The sequence below is a fragment of the Solanum dulcamara genome, chromosome 12 (assembly GCF_947179165.1).
Source record: "Solanum dulcamara chromosome 12, daSolDulc1.2, whole genome shotgun sequence".
NCBI lineage: Eukaryota > Viridiplantae > Streptophyta > Magnoliopsida > Solanales > Solanaceae > Solanum > Solanum dulcamara.
Window position 1 is genome coordinate 23,817,959 of NC_077248.1, and position 16,996 is coordinate 23,834,954.

The 16,996-nt window shown below is 37.1% G+C and overlaps 2 protein-coding genes across 4 annotated transcripts in view; both read left to right on the top strand.

The window, feature by feature from the left end:
• Positions 1-15,356, top strand: part of LOC129876531 (uncharacterized) — a 31,193-nt gene extending 15,837 nt beyond the window's left edge. For 2 of the 3 annotated variants that reach the window (XM_055951986.1, XM_055951987.1), the window contains one exon: positions 12,192-12,595. In XM_055951986.1, the coding sequence (XP_055807961.1) occupies positions 12,192-12,397 (206 nt within the window). In that variant the 3' untranslated portion in view covers positions 12,398-12,595. Of the gene's footprint in view, positions 1-12,191; positions 12,596-15,161 lie in introns of those variants that run through there. The other variant, XM_055951988.1, reaches the window with a different exon arrangement.
• A 278-nt stretch (positions 15,357-15,634) lies between these two features.
• LOC129875513 (uncharacterized) lies at positions 15,635-16,668 on the top strand. The gene is made up of 4 exons (XM_055950790.1): positions 15,635-15,935; positions 16,074-16,184; positions 16,318-16,428; positions 16,563-16,668. The coding sequence occupies exons 1-4, from the start codon at positions 15,753-15,755 to the stop codon at positions 16,587-16,589; spliced, it is 432 nt and encodes a 143-aa protein (XP_055806765.1). The 5' UTR covers positions 15,635-15,752; the 3' UTR covers positions 16,590-16,668.
• The last annotated feature ends 328 nt before the right edge of the window (positions 16,669-16,996 follow it).

The window sequence follows — 16,996 nt, forward strand, 5'->3', positions numbered from 1 at the left end:
GAAAGGAAAAGAGAACACTTTGGCTGATGCTCTTTCCAGGATAGATGGTCCTATACAACTTAACAACATATTTGGGGTTCATTCTGATCTTTTAGAAGAAGTTAAACAATCTTGGTTGACATATCCTACACTGATGAGACTGCTTCGGACCATTCAGGCTGGACTTCCACACAAGCCTTATCTTAAATATCATGCTGGTGAAGGGGAGATTAATGGTGTGATCTGATGAGGCTCTGAGGAAGAAGCTTTTGACTTTCTATCATGGAAGTGCTTTAGGTGGTCATTCTGGGATCAAAACAACTCTACAGAGGTTGAGACAAGATTTTTTCTGGAAAAGGATGAAACAGGAAGTGTATGCATTTGTGAGACAATGTAAATGGGAGAATGAAACAGGAAGTGTATGCATTTGTGAGACAATGTGATGTGTGTCAACAATGCAAAGGGGAGAATGTTTCTTATCCTGGTCTGTTACAGCCTCTGCCCATCCCTGCTGGAGTTTGGCAAGACATTTCAATGGATTTCATTGAAGGATTAAACAGGAAGTGTGTGCATTTGTGAGACAGGATGTGTATGCATTTGTGAGACAATGTGATGTGTGTCAACAATGCAAAGGGGAGAATGCATCTTATCTATCCCTGCTGGAGTTTGGCAAGACATTTCAATGGATTTCATTGAAGGATTACCTCGTGTTATGGGAAAGAAAGTGATCTTTGTGGTGGTGGATAGACTAAGCAAAGATGCTCACTTCTTACCTCTTAAACATCCATATTCAGCGTTGGATGTGGCTTAGCTCATCATGAATGAGACTTTTAGGCTGCATGACATGCCTGAGTCCATTGTCTCAGACAGAGATGCTGTCTTTACAAGCAAGTTTCGGAAAGAGCTTTTCACTTTCCTAAAGGTCTCTCTTTTGACTTCTACTGCATACCATCCACAGACAGATGGGCTGACTGAATTGGTTAACAGGTGCTTAGAGGGTTACCTAAGATGCATGACATTTGAGAAGCCTAGGGAGTGGCCTATGTGGTTACCTTTGGCAGAGTGGTGGTACAACACTACCTTCCATTCTTCAGTCAAGATGACCCCATATGAAGTGGTATATGGTCAACCACCACCACTCCTCTTACCTTACTTAGCTTTTGACTCTCAACTGGATGTTGTTGACAGAAGTTTGATGGCGAGGGAAGCTACTTTGAGGTCTCTCAAGGCTTGTCTGATCAAGGCTCAGTGTCGAATGAAAGCTCAGGCTGATAAGGGTAGAACTGACAGGTGCTACAACATTGGTGATTGGGTATATATAAAGTTGTTACCTTATCGACAGTTGTCACTCAAGTCTCACTCCTTCCAGAAGTTATATGCTAAGTTCTTCGGCCCTTTCCAAATTATTGCTAAAGTGGGGAAGGTTGCTTAGACTTTGGCTTTGCCTGCTGATGCCAAAATCCATCCCACTTTTCATATCTCCCAGCTGAAACAGAAGATTGGCTCTCAACCAGTTTCAGCTTCCTTACCTGTGGTGTATTCTAGTTCAGGTCCTGTTCTGCTAGTACCTGAAGCTGTCCTAGATAGGAGGCTAATTCAGAAGAAACGTCGACCTATCTCACAGTGTCTCATAAAGTGGTTTAATGCCCCTGCAGAAGATAACACTTGGGAAGATCATGACACTTTCTTTCAGCAATTTCCTCAATTCCATCCTTGAGGACAAGGATGTTGTGATGGGGGGAGTATTGTTATGATCCTATTGTAATTTGTCCCAATTCTCCCAATTTCCCTTTATTTTCCCTTGTTTAGTCATTGTTAGTTAGTTAGTTAATGAGTCACGTGCTACCGAAGTTAGTTAGAAGGGGAGTTAGTTAAAACTAACTTCCTGAACTCCTCCCGATATAAGTAACAGACTTGTAGCTCTATTGGAATCAGTTTTTGGAATTCAGAAAAATCAATAGAAATTCTCTCTTTCTTCTCTCTAAATCTAGGGTTCTTCTTGGAGCTCTTGAGAAAGCTGTTCAAGAGCAATTCTTCTGAATTTTGCTCTTTAGGCGATCTCGCATTATCAAAATTCCATTCAATATTCAAGGAACCCATCAGCAACCTTTACAATGAATGAACATGTGACTGACTGATTCCAGCTCCTCTTCTCGCAAGTAACATCTGTTGCTTAAGATGAAACCTCTGTTGTAAATTATCTTGTGTTAAACATGCTTTCCTAATGACAACCCACCCAAAACAGGCAACTTTGACAGGTGCTTTAGTTTTCCATTACATTTTCCGTGGCCAACTTAGCTCATATTGTTCCTGAAGAATATTATAGCAGCTTCTTACTGAATATATCCTATCATTACATGCTGTCCAGATCATAACATCCTCTTTATAATCGACAAGTAAGCCTTGCTCAAGTTGTTGAGCACCTCCACCATCAATCGATGGGTTGGGGGTTCGAGTCACGCTGAAGGGTAAGTGAGAACACTATTGATCCTCCTGATTCTATAAGCACCCAAGGGTGTGGCCTGGTGGTCAATGAAGTGGGTTGAGCACCATGATGTCTCAGGTTCAAATCCCAACAGAGACAAAACACTAGGTGATTTATTCTCATTTGTTCTAGCCTTGGTGGACAACCTGTTGCTGGTTCGAGGTGACATATATCTCATGGAATTAGTTGAGGTGCACGCAAATTGGCCCGTCACCATGGTTAGAAAAAAAATCATCTTCTTCCACCACTATTGTACGCAGCAATTGTATTTGTTGCCCGACTTCCTCCATTTCCTAATCATTAAAACCTCTCCTAAATTTCAGTTGCCATCCACTGGCCAAATAAAACCCAGACACACTACATTCTTTATTTGTGGAACAGTTATACAGAATGGGATATCTATCTTTCAAACTTACCTCCCTCACCCACACATCATACCAGAATATGATTTTGGCACCACTTCCCAATTTCAATTTAGTATGCTGCTGAAAATCATTCCACATTTTACTGATGTTATTCCAGATACCACACCTAAAAGCACTTAAAACAATGGGAGGGCTCCAAATATCCTTTTTCACATTTTGGCATTTATCATCTTCTTCCAAGTATTTTCTTTACCATCATATATTTTCATAGTCGTTTGTACAAGATCAGATTTCTAACCCCCATTCCAACTCCTTTCTTGTTAATCATCACTTTTTCCTATTTGACCTAGTGTAGCTTCCTTTTATCTGCATTGCCGTCCCACAAGAAATTACTTCTTATGGTGTTCAGTGTTTCTCTACATTCACATTTAACTTAAAAAGGAACATCATATATGTTGGAACTCCATCCAACACACTGCTTACCAAGGTAAGTCTTCCACGAAAAGATAAATATTGCCTTTTCATGCGGTCAACTTACTGATATATTTATCTATTACCCATTGCCAGATCCTTTTTTTAGCACCCAAAGGAAGGGCCAGATAAGTAGTAGGTAGTTGTTCAACCTTGCAGCTCAGTACCTCAGCTAGCTCCTCAATGCAGTGGTCAGCATTAATACTAAACATACCTGTTACTGCCTCACCCTAAGACCTGTTACTGCCTCAAAAGTAAGCAGAATCTTCTGAGATGTAGAAATTGTTCTCTTTTTGCTTCACCTTTCTTCCAACTTGTAATCCCCATATCCAGCCTGTTAGAAATATGCTTTTGAATTGTAGTAACCTTTTTTTACTGCTTAGTTTTTTGAATAAATCCTAGTTGATAGTTGGTTAACAAGTTTTTCCGATTTATTAGTAATTAGTTTCTCTCAAAGTCTTTCTTTGTTATTTTTCTTAATTTCTTTATTAAAAAACCAACAATTGGTATCAGAGTTTTTTTCTTGAGGGACCTGTGAGTGAAAAAAATGGATTCCAAAAATAGCTTTTCATGAATGGCTTCTCCTATTTTTGATGGTGAGAACTATCAACTATGGGCTGTGAGAATGGAAGCCTACTTGGAGGCCCTTGATCTTTAGGAAGCCGTGGAAGAGGATTATGAAGTTAATCCGCTGCCTAATAATCCCACTGTGGCCCAAATCAAGAATCACAACAACAAGAAAATCATTAAGTCCAAGTCAAAAGCAATTTTGTTTGCTGCTGTTTCAACAACTATTTTCACTAGAATCATGACTCTCGCATCACCAAAAGAAATTTGGGACTATTTGAAGAAAGAATATGCTGGAGATGAAAGAATACAAGGAATGAAGGTTTTAAATTTAATGAGGGAATTCGAATTGCAAAGAATGAAAGAGTCAGAAACAGTCAAGGTATACTTTGACAGATTGCTTGGTATCGTTAACAAGGTAAGAATGCTAGGCACTGAATTTAAAGATTCAAGAATTGTTGAAAAAATTCTTGTAACAATGCCCGAAAGATATGACGCATGTATAACTACTTTGGAAAACACACAAGATCTGTCCAAAATACCTTGGTAGAATTGTTAAATTCTTTGTAGGCACAGGAACAAAGGAGGCTTATGAGGCAATATGACATGGTTGAAGAAGCATTAGCAGTCAACCACAAAACTCAAAGCAAGGGTAAATTCTTGAAAAATTACCTACTTTGTCAGCACTGTGGCAAAAATGGACATCCTTCATATAAGTGTTGGAAGAGACCAGATGCACAGTGCAAGATCTGCAAACAATTTGGTCATGAAGCTGTAATTTGCAATAGTAAATTTCAGAAAGATGAAGCAGATGCCCAAGTCACCACTGAAGAAGAAGACCACTTATTTGTGGCAACCTACTTTTTAACTAAAAAATCTGATTTTTGGATGATTGATAGTGATTATACAAACCATATGGCATATGACATGAATCTTTTTAAAGAGTTTGTGTCTATGAAAAATAAGAAAGTCAGAATTGGAAATGGTGACTATATTCCTGCAAAAGGAAAAGGGTCTGTTGCAATCAATTCAAGTTCAGGTACTAAAATAATTAAAGATGTTCTTTATGTGCTTGATATTGATAAAAGTTTGTTGAGTGTTGGTCAGTTAATGAAAAAAGGATTTAAATTATTATTTGGGGACAAATATTGTCGGATCTTTGACTCCACTAAGCAAGAGATTTTACAAGTTGAAATGAGAGATAAAAGCTTCTCATTTAATCCAACAGAAGATGCACACAAGCCTAGCAAGACAAAAAATGAATTGATAGATTTGTTCATGAGGTCAATTCCAGCCAAGTCTAGAATCTACAGTTCCTCAAGCAAGGAGGACCGTTAGAATTATGCTTTTGAACTGCAATAACTTTATTTTATTGCTTAGTTTTTTAAATAAATCCAAATTGATACTTGGTTAGCAAGTTTTTCCTATTTATTAGTAATTAGTTTATTAAGATATTTTGCAGAGATATTTTAGGCTAGTTGATCATTATCTTTTTACTGCTTTTTGTTCTTATAAATGTAGAGTCCAAGAAAGCAAAATAAAATAATTCTTTTTGGCCTCATTGCAGTATTTTTCTTTCAAAGTCTTTCTCCGTTATTTTTCTTAATTTCTTTATTAAAAAAACAACACAGCCAAATTCTCAGCTTTTTTTAGTATCTTGCTGAGTATCTCTATGAGCAGAACTCGTCAGTAGCACCTATGCCTCCAATGACACAACCAAAAACAGACTAGCCCGTAGGGGAGCGTGAGTACAACTTCCTCATTTCTCCATGAGTATCATTGAATCCATCGCAAAAGGATGAACGAGTTCTAATTAAAAGATGAATGTATAATCTTAAATAATTTTAAACATGTCAATACAAAAAAATTTGAAAGACATAAACTTGAATATTCTATATCATAACATAAAACTATACTTTTCGTAACTTGGGGAGTATCATTCAAATCTGACATCAACTTAACCTTAATTAGTCACCTTATGGTCAATATGATGGTTGACTCCTCCCGATCAACTGGACTATCTCCCTATGGTGCCACATAGTTTGACATTCTAATGCTAGCATGCGTCTTTTGCCTTGCTAAAACAACTTTCATAGTGTCGAGCCAACAGTCTCACTACTATCCTACTACCGTACAAGTAGTTTCAGGTAAGTGCAATTCAACTTGGATCATGACTATCCTTTTCAAACGTTTAAGGCCAACTCCCAAAACATTTTGAGGAACTTGCTTTGGCCTCAAACTTTACTTACACTTGACATATATGGTTCAACATTCTAATTTAAGTATTTTTGAAAACTTTAGACATGTAACGGTATTCATGTGAAACTTTAGAAGCTTCAATTTCATTCAAGTGAAGTTGTATAAAACATAACTTGGAAAACTTAAATAAACACTTATATACTATCAATTTTAGCATTTAAAGCAAAAATGGATAATGCATGCTCGCTCGTCCTCTTGTACACACATTAATGTTTCTAAGACTTTTCTTCAAACACTTAACATGCATGAATAATGAGGAGAAAACTCTTAGGTGAAGGGACAACTCAACTCACCTCAAAATCTTTTTCAACCAAATATTTGCCTCCAGAACGTGTCCAAGTGTAACCAACTTTATATACATATAATTAATGTCATTGCCACAACTAAAATAACCATCATCTTTCCCCAATCCCCCAACAACCCTCATTAACCAAATGTTTGCTCCAGAACGTGTAACCAAGGTGTAGTGGTGGGACTGCTTCATCCTTAATCAGAGATCTTGGGTTCGAGCTCTGTGAATGAAAAATATCCTATTGGGAGCGTGTCACGCCCCGGGAGGGTACCCTAGACGTGACCGGCACTTGAAAGCCATTTCTGACCTTCAAGCGAACCACCTAACTCAATCATTCCGTCATTCAGTCATATACGCTCAAAGGAAGGCTCAATTATAACATGCTATTTACAATATGGGGGCCAAGGCCAAACATGTTTAACTCAACAAAATAAGTATAATAGGACTCCTCAAAATAACAGTCCAACCTCCCCACACTCTAGTCTATGAAGCCTCTATCAAAGTCTGGAAGGTGCCAATGACAAGCCCATGGCTACCAACAATCAAAATACAGAGACAAAACGAAACTATGCAAGGAGCTCAAGATCCTCCGGAAACTAGGAGGACTCACCAACTAGCTGGGAGTGTATGTGGATCTTTAACGGAGCGCCGGTCGATGATCTCTAGTACCTGTCTCTGCATCATGAAACGATGCAGGCCAAATGGCGTCAGTACATGGAATGTACGAGTATGTAAAATGGCCAAATGGAAGGACATAAAGGAAGCATCAATTCTATCAGAACTTAACTCAAGAGAAAGAACAACTCAATCAAGTGTCCTAGATCTAAACAAGAATACGGTTTAGACGGGACCAATCACATACCATTCAACTCAATCCGACTCAGAGTACTATCAAGACTTATGTGGGAGTTTCTCTTATCCGACAACCATCACTTATGAGCTAGTGACAGTACAACAAGCCGATGTTGTTGCCGCGTCCGTTCATGCTTTGCCAGGGCATGAACGAGTCAACCAATCATGGATCCAATCCAACCAAGTCCTATAATGTCAGGACAAACATTTTGGGGAAACATCCGACTTTAACGGTTCAATTCCCTCCTACGTTTGGTGGCGTAGTTATTGGGTTCGAGTATGGACTTTACTCTTATCCAATTCGATGCTCGATACTCCTCCCAAGACTCAATGCTCATAAAACTCCATCCAATCGACTCAATCAAATCATATCGACAAGTCTCATTTAAACCATGCCAACTCATCCACTCTAGCCCAATCAATCATCTCCAAATCATATCTTTCAAGAGAAATTTAAAGGCACATTTATAGCAACATGTAAACATAACCAATCATTTCCTCTATCCATTTAATCAATCTTTGAATCTCATCACAACTCTAAGGCTTTAAATCAACAATTCAAAATAAGCATCATTTTTAAGAAAATAGCATCCTTTATCATAATCCACATAGCTAAGAAAATCAATAAAACATATTTAACAACTCATCTTCATCAACTCATACTCACACAAAGACTCTTTTTGGAAGTTCTTGACTAAACCTCATCAACATAGCAAGAATTACTCTAATAGAGAACAAAACTCATTTGAACACACCCCTAGCAAGAAACTCCATTTCTATGGGCATTTATCCTCAAAGAAGGTATAGGGCACATGGGTGGACTCAACCCATGTTTTAGATAGCCTTACATACCTCAGTGAAGACTTGAAGAAAATCTTGATGTTGGGTCTTCAATGGAGGACTCAAATCTTGAAGCTCTTGGAACTCTTCTTGTTGGAAATGGAGAAGAAGAAGAAGAGAGAGAAAGGAAAACTCCTAGGGCTTTTTAGAGAGAGAGAGGGGCTGCAAAAATATGATCTCAAAATGGTCTAGGGTGATACATATATAATTTGGGTAAGTTCCCAAATTGCCCCTTCTCAAAAAGTTCTGAAAATAGGCAAAAATGCTCCTAGCGCGATAGTGGCGCGTCGTGCCATTACAGCGCCAGGCTGATTACGCCTAAAACCTTCACATCTCGTAGTGGCGCGCCGCGCCAAGGACCAAACTACTGAGGCACTTTCTTGGGGCGATAGTGGCGCATCGCGCCCTTACAGCGCCAAGGCCAATATTTTCTTGGTTCTGGAAATTGGCTTGAAAAACCCTGCACACCTTTTAGTGGCGCGCCGCGCCAGAGACCAAACTACTGAGGCATGTTTCTGGCGCGATAGTGGCGCATCGCGCCACTGCGGCGCCAAGCCCAGTTTTCCAGCAATTGCAACCCAGGCCTGAAAATCTCTGTTGTGCTAGTTCATCTTAGGATCGTCATATCTTTCGACTCCGAACTCCAAAAATTACATTCTTAGTGGCGTTGGAAAGAAGACTCGACGATCTTTAATTTGATAAGTCATGGGCCACCTAGATTGTCGTCTTTCAAAAGATAGGGTCGTTAGAAGACGACCCCTTAAATGAACTCATCCAAAAACGTAGCCACGACGAACCTTTTGGACTTAGCTTGGTCCTAGGGGTCCTTCATGACCCCATGTCACCTCTAACACTTCTCAATTTCTCAAGGACTCGTCTTAACTCATGCAAATGCTCCACAATACTCGAGTTCGACCCTACCCGAATACAAGAAGGGTCCGAATCTTAGGGAAAAAGTTTAAGGGGTGTTACAGAGCGTCACCCCCTAATGGGCTTTGCAGTGTGCGATCCGGATATAGTCGGGGCTCCACGGACTCCGGACACCGGGTGGGAAACCAAAAAAAAACTTTATCAATCTACATATAATTAAGGCATAATACATAAATTTGTCCTTTAACTTGGCCTCAACTGGTATTTATGCCCTTCAAATTTGGGTGTGCATAAGTAGACATTTAAATTGTAAAAAATTGAACAAGTAGACAGGCTAGTCCTACATGGCGTCCTATGTGGCAATTCACGTGAGATACACTCAAACTGATATGTATTATGCCACATAGGACGCGTGTGTCTACTACTTGTGTACTTTATACAAGTTTAAGTGCCTACTTGTGCACACCCAAATTTGGACATAGATGTCAGATAAGGCCAAGTTAAAGCTCACGTTTATGTATTATGCCTATAATTAATGTTATCATCACAACTCAAATAACCATCCATCTTTCGCAATCCCCCAACCACCCCCATTAATGGTGTAACTTATGATTCATTAATGTCATCTTCTGTCCACCAACTAATACCACAAATATATTCTTCCACCATAAATATTCATCATAAATGAAGTAGGATAGGTGGAGTTGCCACAGGAAGCTCAAAACTTTAAAACCCTCTTTGTGGTTATTCTTGATGTCATTTAGGATTTTGGAGAACAATTTCAAGGCTTACTAGTGTTAATATTGTCATTAGGAAGTGAAATTCTCATAAAATTATCCTTAGAAACTCATCTTGAAGTGTTGGAAATCTCCTTGGAAATATAGCAATGTTTTTGTATTTTTGATCTCCTGATCATTGGAAGTCTATTTTATATGTTAGAATTGAATTTTAATAAAGAAATAATAGAAGACAGTATCATTGAAATCTTGTTTAGTCTTCATAGGGAACTTGAGTAAGGTATAGGTCGAGGCAGGGAAGAAAAGGTTATTCACTGTTGGTGGAACTCATCAACAACAACTATTACCCCTGCAACCAAGGCACTCAGGCCTTGGAGCTGATCTATTGGCTCACCATTGCCACAAGCTTCTACTTTGAAGTGGAGCGACTTTGTTCTTTCCCGAGTCGATGTTATGATCCTTCTTGGAGAGAAAAGCCCTAACTCAAAATCTTATAAAGTTTCTCTCCCTTCTTGTATTATAGTTTCATTCTAGACTAGGAAGCTTCGGGTCCGACTGAGCGAGTGTACCTAATCGAAATTTCCTTTGGATGGTGCACTGAACACATCCCGTGCACCCTTTTCTCCCCAAATTTTTACGGTGTAAAATGGGGACTGCCTCCCCTCATTTCTCTTAGGCATTTTGGACTGCTATGAACGCGTCACATCCCCTCCTTATTTCTCCCTCCAGGCTTGGACACTGCAGAGTGCGCAAGAGGGAGGATTTCACTGCTTCCCCTTGTTTTGCAGTTTGTTCTCTCTGGGGGACTCGAAACGTCCACCCAGGCTGCACCTGGCATTTCCAACTACTGTTTTCTTGTGTCATTCTCTATTTTTTGTCACTTCCACAATTCCAAACCTCATACAACTTGTACCATGATTACATATATCCAGTGACCTCACCATCATCACGTAGGCCTGGATACCCTCGAGGCCTCTTAATTATTTCATTAATCCCGTAATTAGTGTAATAAATATTGAAAAGTGGTGGGGATCTACAGAAGTAGGTACCAAATAGCTAAAGAAGTGAATTTGAGGAATCATGGACATTAGGGGTAGGCCCAAGAAGTATTGGGGAGAGGTGATTAGACAGGACATGACGCAGTTACAGCTTACGGAGGACATGACCTTAGATAGGAGAGTGTGGAGGACCTACATTAGGGTAGAATGCTAGTTCATAGTCTCGTTATTTTTCTCTATTCATAGGCGTAGTAGTGCATTACGATCTCTTGCGCTGTGACTTCTGATTTCTGTTATTTCTGTTATTATTTATTACTTTCTATGCTTTGATTACTCTATTTTACCTGTGATGCTATCATTATTTATTTAATCGTTATTTGTTATTTGTATTTATTTATTTGTATTTATTTGTTATTTATTCGTTATTTGTTTGTTGTTTTTCTCATAAAGCTTTTAATTTCCTATTCTTATCTAACATTTTTTTATGCATTTATGCTTTTACTGAGCCGAGGGTCTCCAGGAAACAGCCGTCCTACCTTGGTAGGAGTAAGGTCTGCGTATTTCACTGGGTTGTTGTTGTTGTTGTTGTTGTATGGACATTACATGTGAAAGTACTCCATGAATTCCAGCAAGTATTCTGTTCCTTCTGGTGCTTCCTTCTATACCAAAATAACAAGTTCTGAAGACATTTAAACTTTACAAAAGGTAAGAGTAAAAGATTATCCTCGAAACACCTATCATTTCTGTACACCTAGAGTGTCCAAAATATTCATAATGGGATATTCTTCCATCTCTTCTTCAGCTCCTCTGACATTCTTCCCATCAGCTGGCCATTTTATTCTTTAAGTTTCCTGGCATTACCCACGCCAGTCCGAACAGGTTGAGGAAACTACACCATATCTGCAAAATAAACTTCATCAAAATTTTTTGTATCAACAGATCAGGCTTGCTCCGCATAAGTTGCATCTGGGCCCTATATTGACATTCTTTTCAATTCATATAAAGAAGAAGCTGATTGGATTAATCGTGAATTTCAGTGCAGTGTAGACGATATATATTTATTGTCAATCTAGTCGAGGTGCACGCATGTGTGTCTATATATAAACATGCATACATATATTCTCAGTTGTATAATGTCTGAATATGCTTAAATCCAAAATACTAGTCTGAATAATGTTTAAAAATGAGGTTATCAAGTTTGGGGAGAACATGTAGTTTGCCCCTCTTTATCACATTTGTTTTCCTGTGGTGTGAATGGCCTTTAAAGAAACAAAAGACTGGTATTTAAGTGGAGAAGGTATAAGCAGACCATTATCCTCTGTGTTCGAACCGTGCCCTCAGAGATTCATCGGTTGTAAAAAGGAAAAAGAGAAACAGATGGGCATCTCGTATTTGTTGTAGTAGAAAACATTTGCCTATTGAGTTCTTTGGTCAAAATAAGTCGGACAATCCATGACGAGCTTTATGCTTTTGCAGGCATATCAGATGTGGCTGAAGCATATTCAGCAGCAATCAAAGGTGCTTCCTCTGGCTCACAGGATTCTCAGAAATCCATCCAGGAAAAGGCCAATGTGTATTCTGGGAATCTTTGTGCAGATCATAGCACAGCCATTGGCAAGATTCAGGATGGGATTCAATACTTATCCTACGTGGTCGTCTCAGCCTCAATGCCTGCTGCTTGAATTTCTAGATGCAAATATTCAGCTTGTTTGTAGTTTCATATTTTTTTCCCCACGGTGTAAATAACTTAAAGTTAGTTTACTTTTAATATATACGTTCATCCTTTTAGACTTGTGCAACCGGAGAGTTTGCTCAATGTCTTCCTAAATCATTGTTATGGTGAACATTTATGAAGTGAGTCAGTGAATATTATTAAAGAACAGGCCACCTTGAACATTGGGACAATTAGGATACAAAGATATAGCTAAATGCCTTGCCTAATCATTATGCTGGATTTTTTAATGTATGTTCTTGTTGTTTCTAACTTCATAGACATACATATTTAGATTAACTAGAATAGATGAGAAAAACTCAAAAGATTCCTACTAGTAAACTTAACCCCTTTGATTAATAACTCAGATAAATTAATAAGTTAAATTATCTAAGAATTTGGTAGATATCTCATAACGAGAAATGTTATCTCCCGTTAAAATCTGAATTCGTTTTCAAATTTGTTAGTTCCTTAATTTTAGTTATAATAATTTACATTACCTATTCGATCCTTTGCTTATTTAGATAATTAACATTTGATTGATTTAGTTAATTAATCACAAGTTTCAGTAAGAAATATGTTTTATCTATTATTTGTCGGGCCGGGCCCTTCCCCGGATTCTGCGCATAGCAGGAGATTTAGTGCATCGGGCTGCCTTTTTTTTTAGGGAAAATTACTCATTTACACATGTTATATTACCATATTTACTAATACTCCCTACTAGTTGAAAAAAAAATCAAAAATCCCTTCTTTTTTTTAAACTATTTCACTCTTTCACTGATACATCACTTTTACCCTATATTAGTTATTCTAAATTCACGCCTATTCTTTAGCCTCATCGCCGGCAGTTTCATTTTTTCAATTTCAGTCCATTTATTACTCAATTTCAAGTTTCTAAGTAAGGTATATTCAAGTTTTTCCTTTACTGGTATCTCACTTCTTTCTCACCTCATTCGATTTCCTCTATTTTCTTCTGTATTTTTTTTTACTCATATTGTTCACTGATACACATGGAATCCACTCCATCTTTTAGTGTAGGTCTCACTCAGTTGAATAAAAATTAAGAAATTCTTATTTCACCGGACGAGGTTAGATCCAAACATCGTAACGATCCATCAGTGATGGATAAGCTATGTGAGAAATCGAAGTCGAAATTCCAAGTTCAACATTCACCCAAAGAAGTCGACAAGAAGATTGAAGGGGTTTCAACACGCCCTAATCTCCCAAAGGTATGAGTTCATATAAGATGTTTTTTTTAATGTTGTTTTTTATGAAGATTTAATGCTTCTGATACATATAATTTTATGTATCAGATTCGTATGTATCAACCTTTAATGATTCTGATACTTGGTGGTTTTGTATCAAATGCTCATGTATCAGGATTTACTGTTTGTGATACATCTTATTTATGTATCACATTCTCATGTATCAAGCTTATATGAGAATCTGATACATCTTGTTTATATTATTTTTTTAAAAATGTCATTTTTCTGAAGATTTACTGATTCCTGATACATCTAGTTTATGTATCAGATTCTTATTTATCAAGCTTTAATGTTCCTGATACATCATGTTTTTGTATCGGATTCTTATGTATCAAGCTTTAATCCTCCTGATACATCTTGTTTATGTATCAGATTCTCATGTATCAAGTTATAATGCTTCTGATACTTCCAGTTTATGTATCAAGATTAAGTTGTATTTAATTAGTTTCCATGTCAATGTAGGGAATGAAGTACGTCATCAAGAAGATCCCCTCACACTCCCTGAGATTCGGCACTGCATATACGACTAATTTTATTGATGATTTCAAATCATCAATAGGTGATGAAGCTATACAATTATTTCGACAAACCATATTTGGTCACTATTTAGATATGCCACAGTGCAATTTTTAAGGGCAAATCATCAAATGCCTCTTACTTCTTGAGGTAGAGTAAAAAAACAAAAAGGAATTGCACATTCGTCACATGCAGGGTAATATACTCATATTCACAATCAAGGAATTTGCTATTATTACTGGTTTGCGATGTACCGATAATATCAATAATTTTTGGTACCCAAATGCACCAACAAGTAGATTGTTGTCTAGATATTTCCTTGGTGCGAAAAATGGGGTAAACAAAGGATGTTTCGTTCAACGTTTTCTGGTTGGAGGATGGAAAACAAATGAAAATGCTGTTTAGATGGCCATTCTCTACTTCATCCACACTTTTATTTTTTCTCAACTAGGTGATTCACCTATTTCTATTGATGATTTTAAGATGGTAGAGGATGGTAGGTATGCGCAATACCCATGGGGGAAAATAGCATTTTCCAAATTGATAAAAGGAATTAGGCAGGAGTTTTTAAATGCCAAACAAATGTATCATTTGGGCGGTATGCCATACGCTCTGAATGCATAGATCTACGAATGTGCATCTCAGGTGCCTTCTGAAATTGCTGTAAGAGTGGGCCATCGAATTTCCAGAATTCTTAATTGGCGTGTTGTTGTCTTCAAGCCAAAATTTGAGACCTTCATGTCTACCATCTTCAGTGAGGTATATTTCATGAAATCATTTTTATAATTATAGTAAATAAACATACCATCTCCTGCTTATTAAATGTACTTAAAGATTATTCATGTATGCACTGACTCATTATACATAACATTTAAGATACATTCTATAGTCTTGTCTTTGATACAATAGAATTTGTTCTGATACATATGATTCTTCTCATGAATTTTTTTGCAGTATCAATGCTCCAATATTGTGCCATCTCAAGATAAAATTGAATCACTTGTCATTCCTGGCAGTGAACATCATTATGAAGCTGATACATCAACTGCCAAGGTTAAATTTACAGAACCTCAAGAAGTCCCTGGATTTGAGGACTTTTCAACAAAATCACCCACAGAATTATTAAGAAGATCCAGTCATATTACTGATACATCTTCTCCACCTCCTCCCAAAAGAATGAAGACTACCCCTGATAAAAAACCCATTCAAGTAAAAAAAACTAAAATGGATAAGGATGTCATACCACCAAATCCATCATAAAAGCCCGTTTCTACTTCTATAGAACCTGCGGCAAAGTCAGGAGTAGGCGGTGAATCTTTTGGTCATTCGGATCAAATTATTCACGTGGAATTCAAAGCATTAAAGAAGTCTATAAAGAAGTCTCTAAAAAAATACGTAAGTTATTACTATAAGAACTAAGACACACAATATACTTTTAATAAGTTGATACATTATGTTTTTTCATATTATTGTATTAAGGTTGACCAGAAGTTCAAGCGATTAGAGAATAAAATTGATTCAAATCACACTGATATTTTGAAAGCCATGGACAACATAGTGCACCACATGACTGGCACATCATTTCCAATTAAAAAAGTAGATTTTGTTCAACCATTCCATGTGGTGGAAGAACAACAAGCACCTACTATATTTGAGGAGCAGAATGGTCCAAATAAATCTGATCTCCCTCCAACAAATGTCCAATCTCATGTCCAGAAAGATATTAAGGTAGATACATCACATAATTATTGATATTTATATTTTGGTATACTTTTAAACTACTGGATACATTTCATTTTCATCTATTAGATATTCAATTATCATTGTATTTATCATTCTCATAAGTATATGTTATTATATTTGTAGGAAGCAGAACCATCCAATAGGATACAAGAGGTGGATGATGTATCTGGGCATAACACTGTATCAGATGCTGCAGAATATATTCAACAACATGTTTTATCTGATACATTAAAGGTAATGTATCAGAACCAAACATATTACCAAGCTGATGCTTCATAGCTATTGTACCTGCTAAACCTGTGATGCTATATAGATCTTGATATGTTTCATGTTCATATATCATAAGTAAATGTCATTATATTTATAGGAAGCAGAACCATCTAATATGATACAACAGGTGGATGATGTATCAGAATACAACATTGTATCAGATGTTGCAGAATCTTTTGAACATCATGTTTCAACTGATACATTAAAGGTAATGTACTAGAACCAAAGTTATGACCAATCTGATGCTACATAACTCTTGTATCTGCTAAACCTGTGATACTATATGGATCTTGATACATTTTATGCTCATATCTCATAAGTAAATGTTATTATGTTTTGCAGGTAGTTGAACCATCCAACACGATATAAGAGGTGGATGATGTATCAGAACACAACATTGTATCAGATGCTGCAGAATCTTTTTAACAACATGCTTCAACTGATACATTGATGGTAATTTATCAGAACCAAAGTTATTAAAGATAATGTATTATTTCAGTAGTCATTTTCTTAAATTATTATTATTATTATATTTGTAGGAACCAAACCATCATTTATTCCACAACAATTAGAGGATGTATCAGCACAACAGATGGAACCAACTAGAGTAGATTATTTTCAAGTGATTGTTTATTCTGATACATTAAAGGTAATGTATCAGATCAATTATTGTGATACATTAAATATTAATAAGTTTAGTACTGACGTTATACGTTAAATTTAGAATAATGTCATGAAAGATGAGAGAGAGGCTGTTGATAAGACTAATCAATATG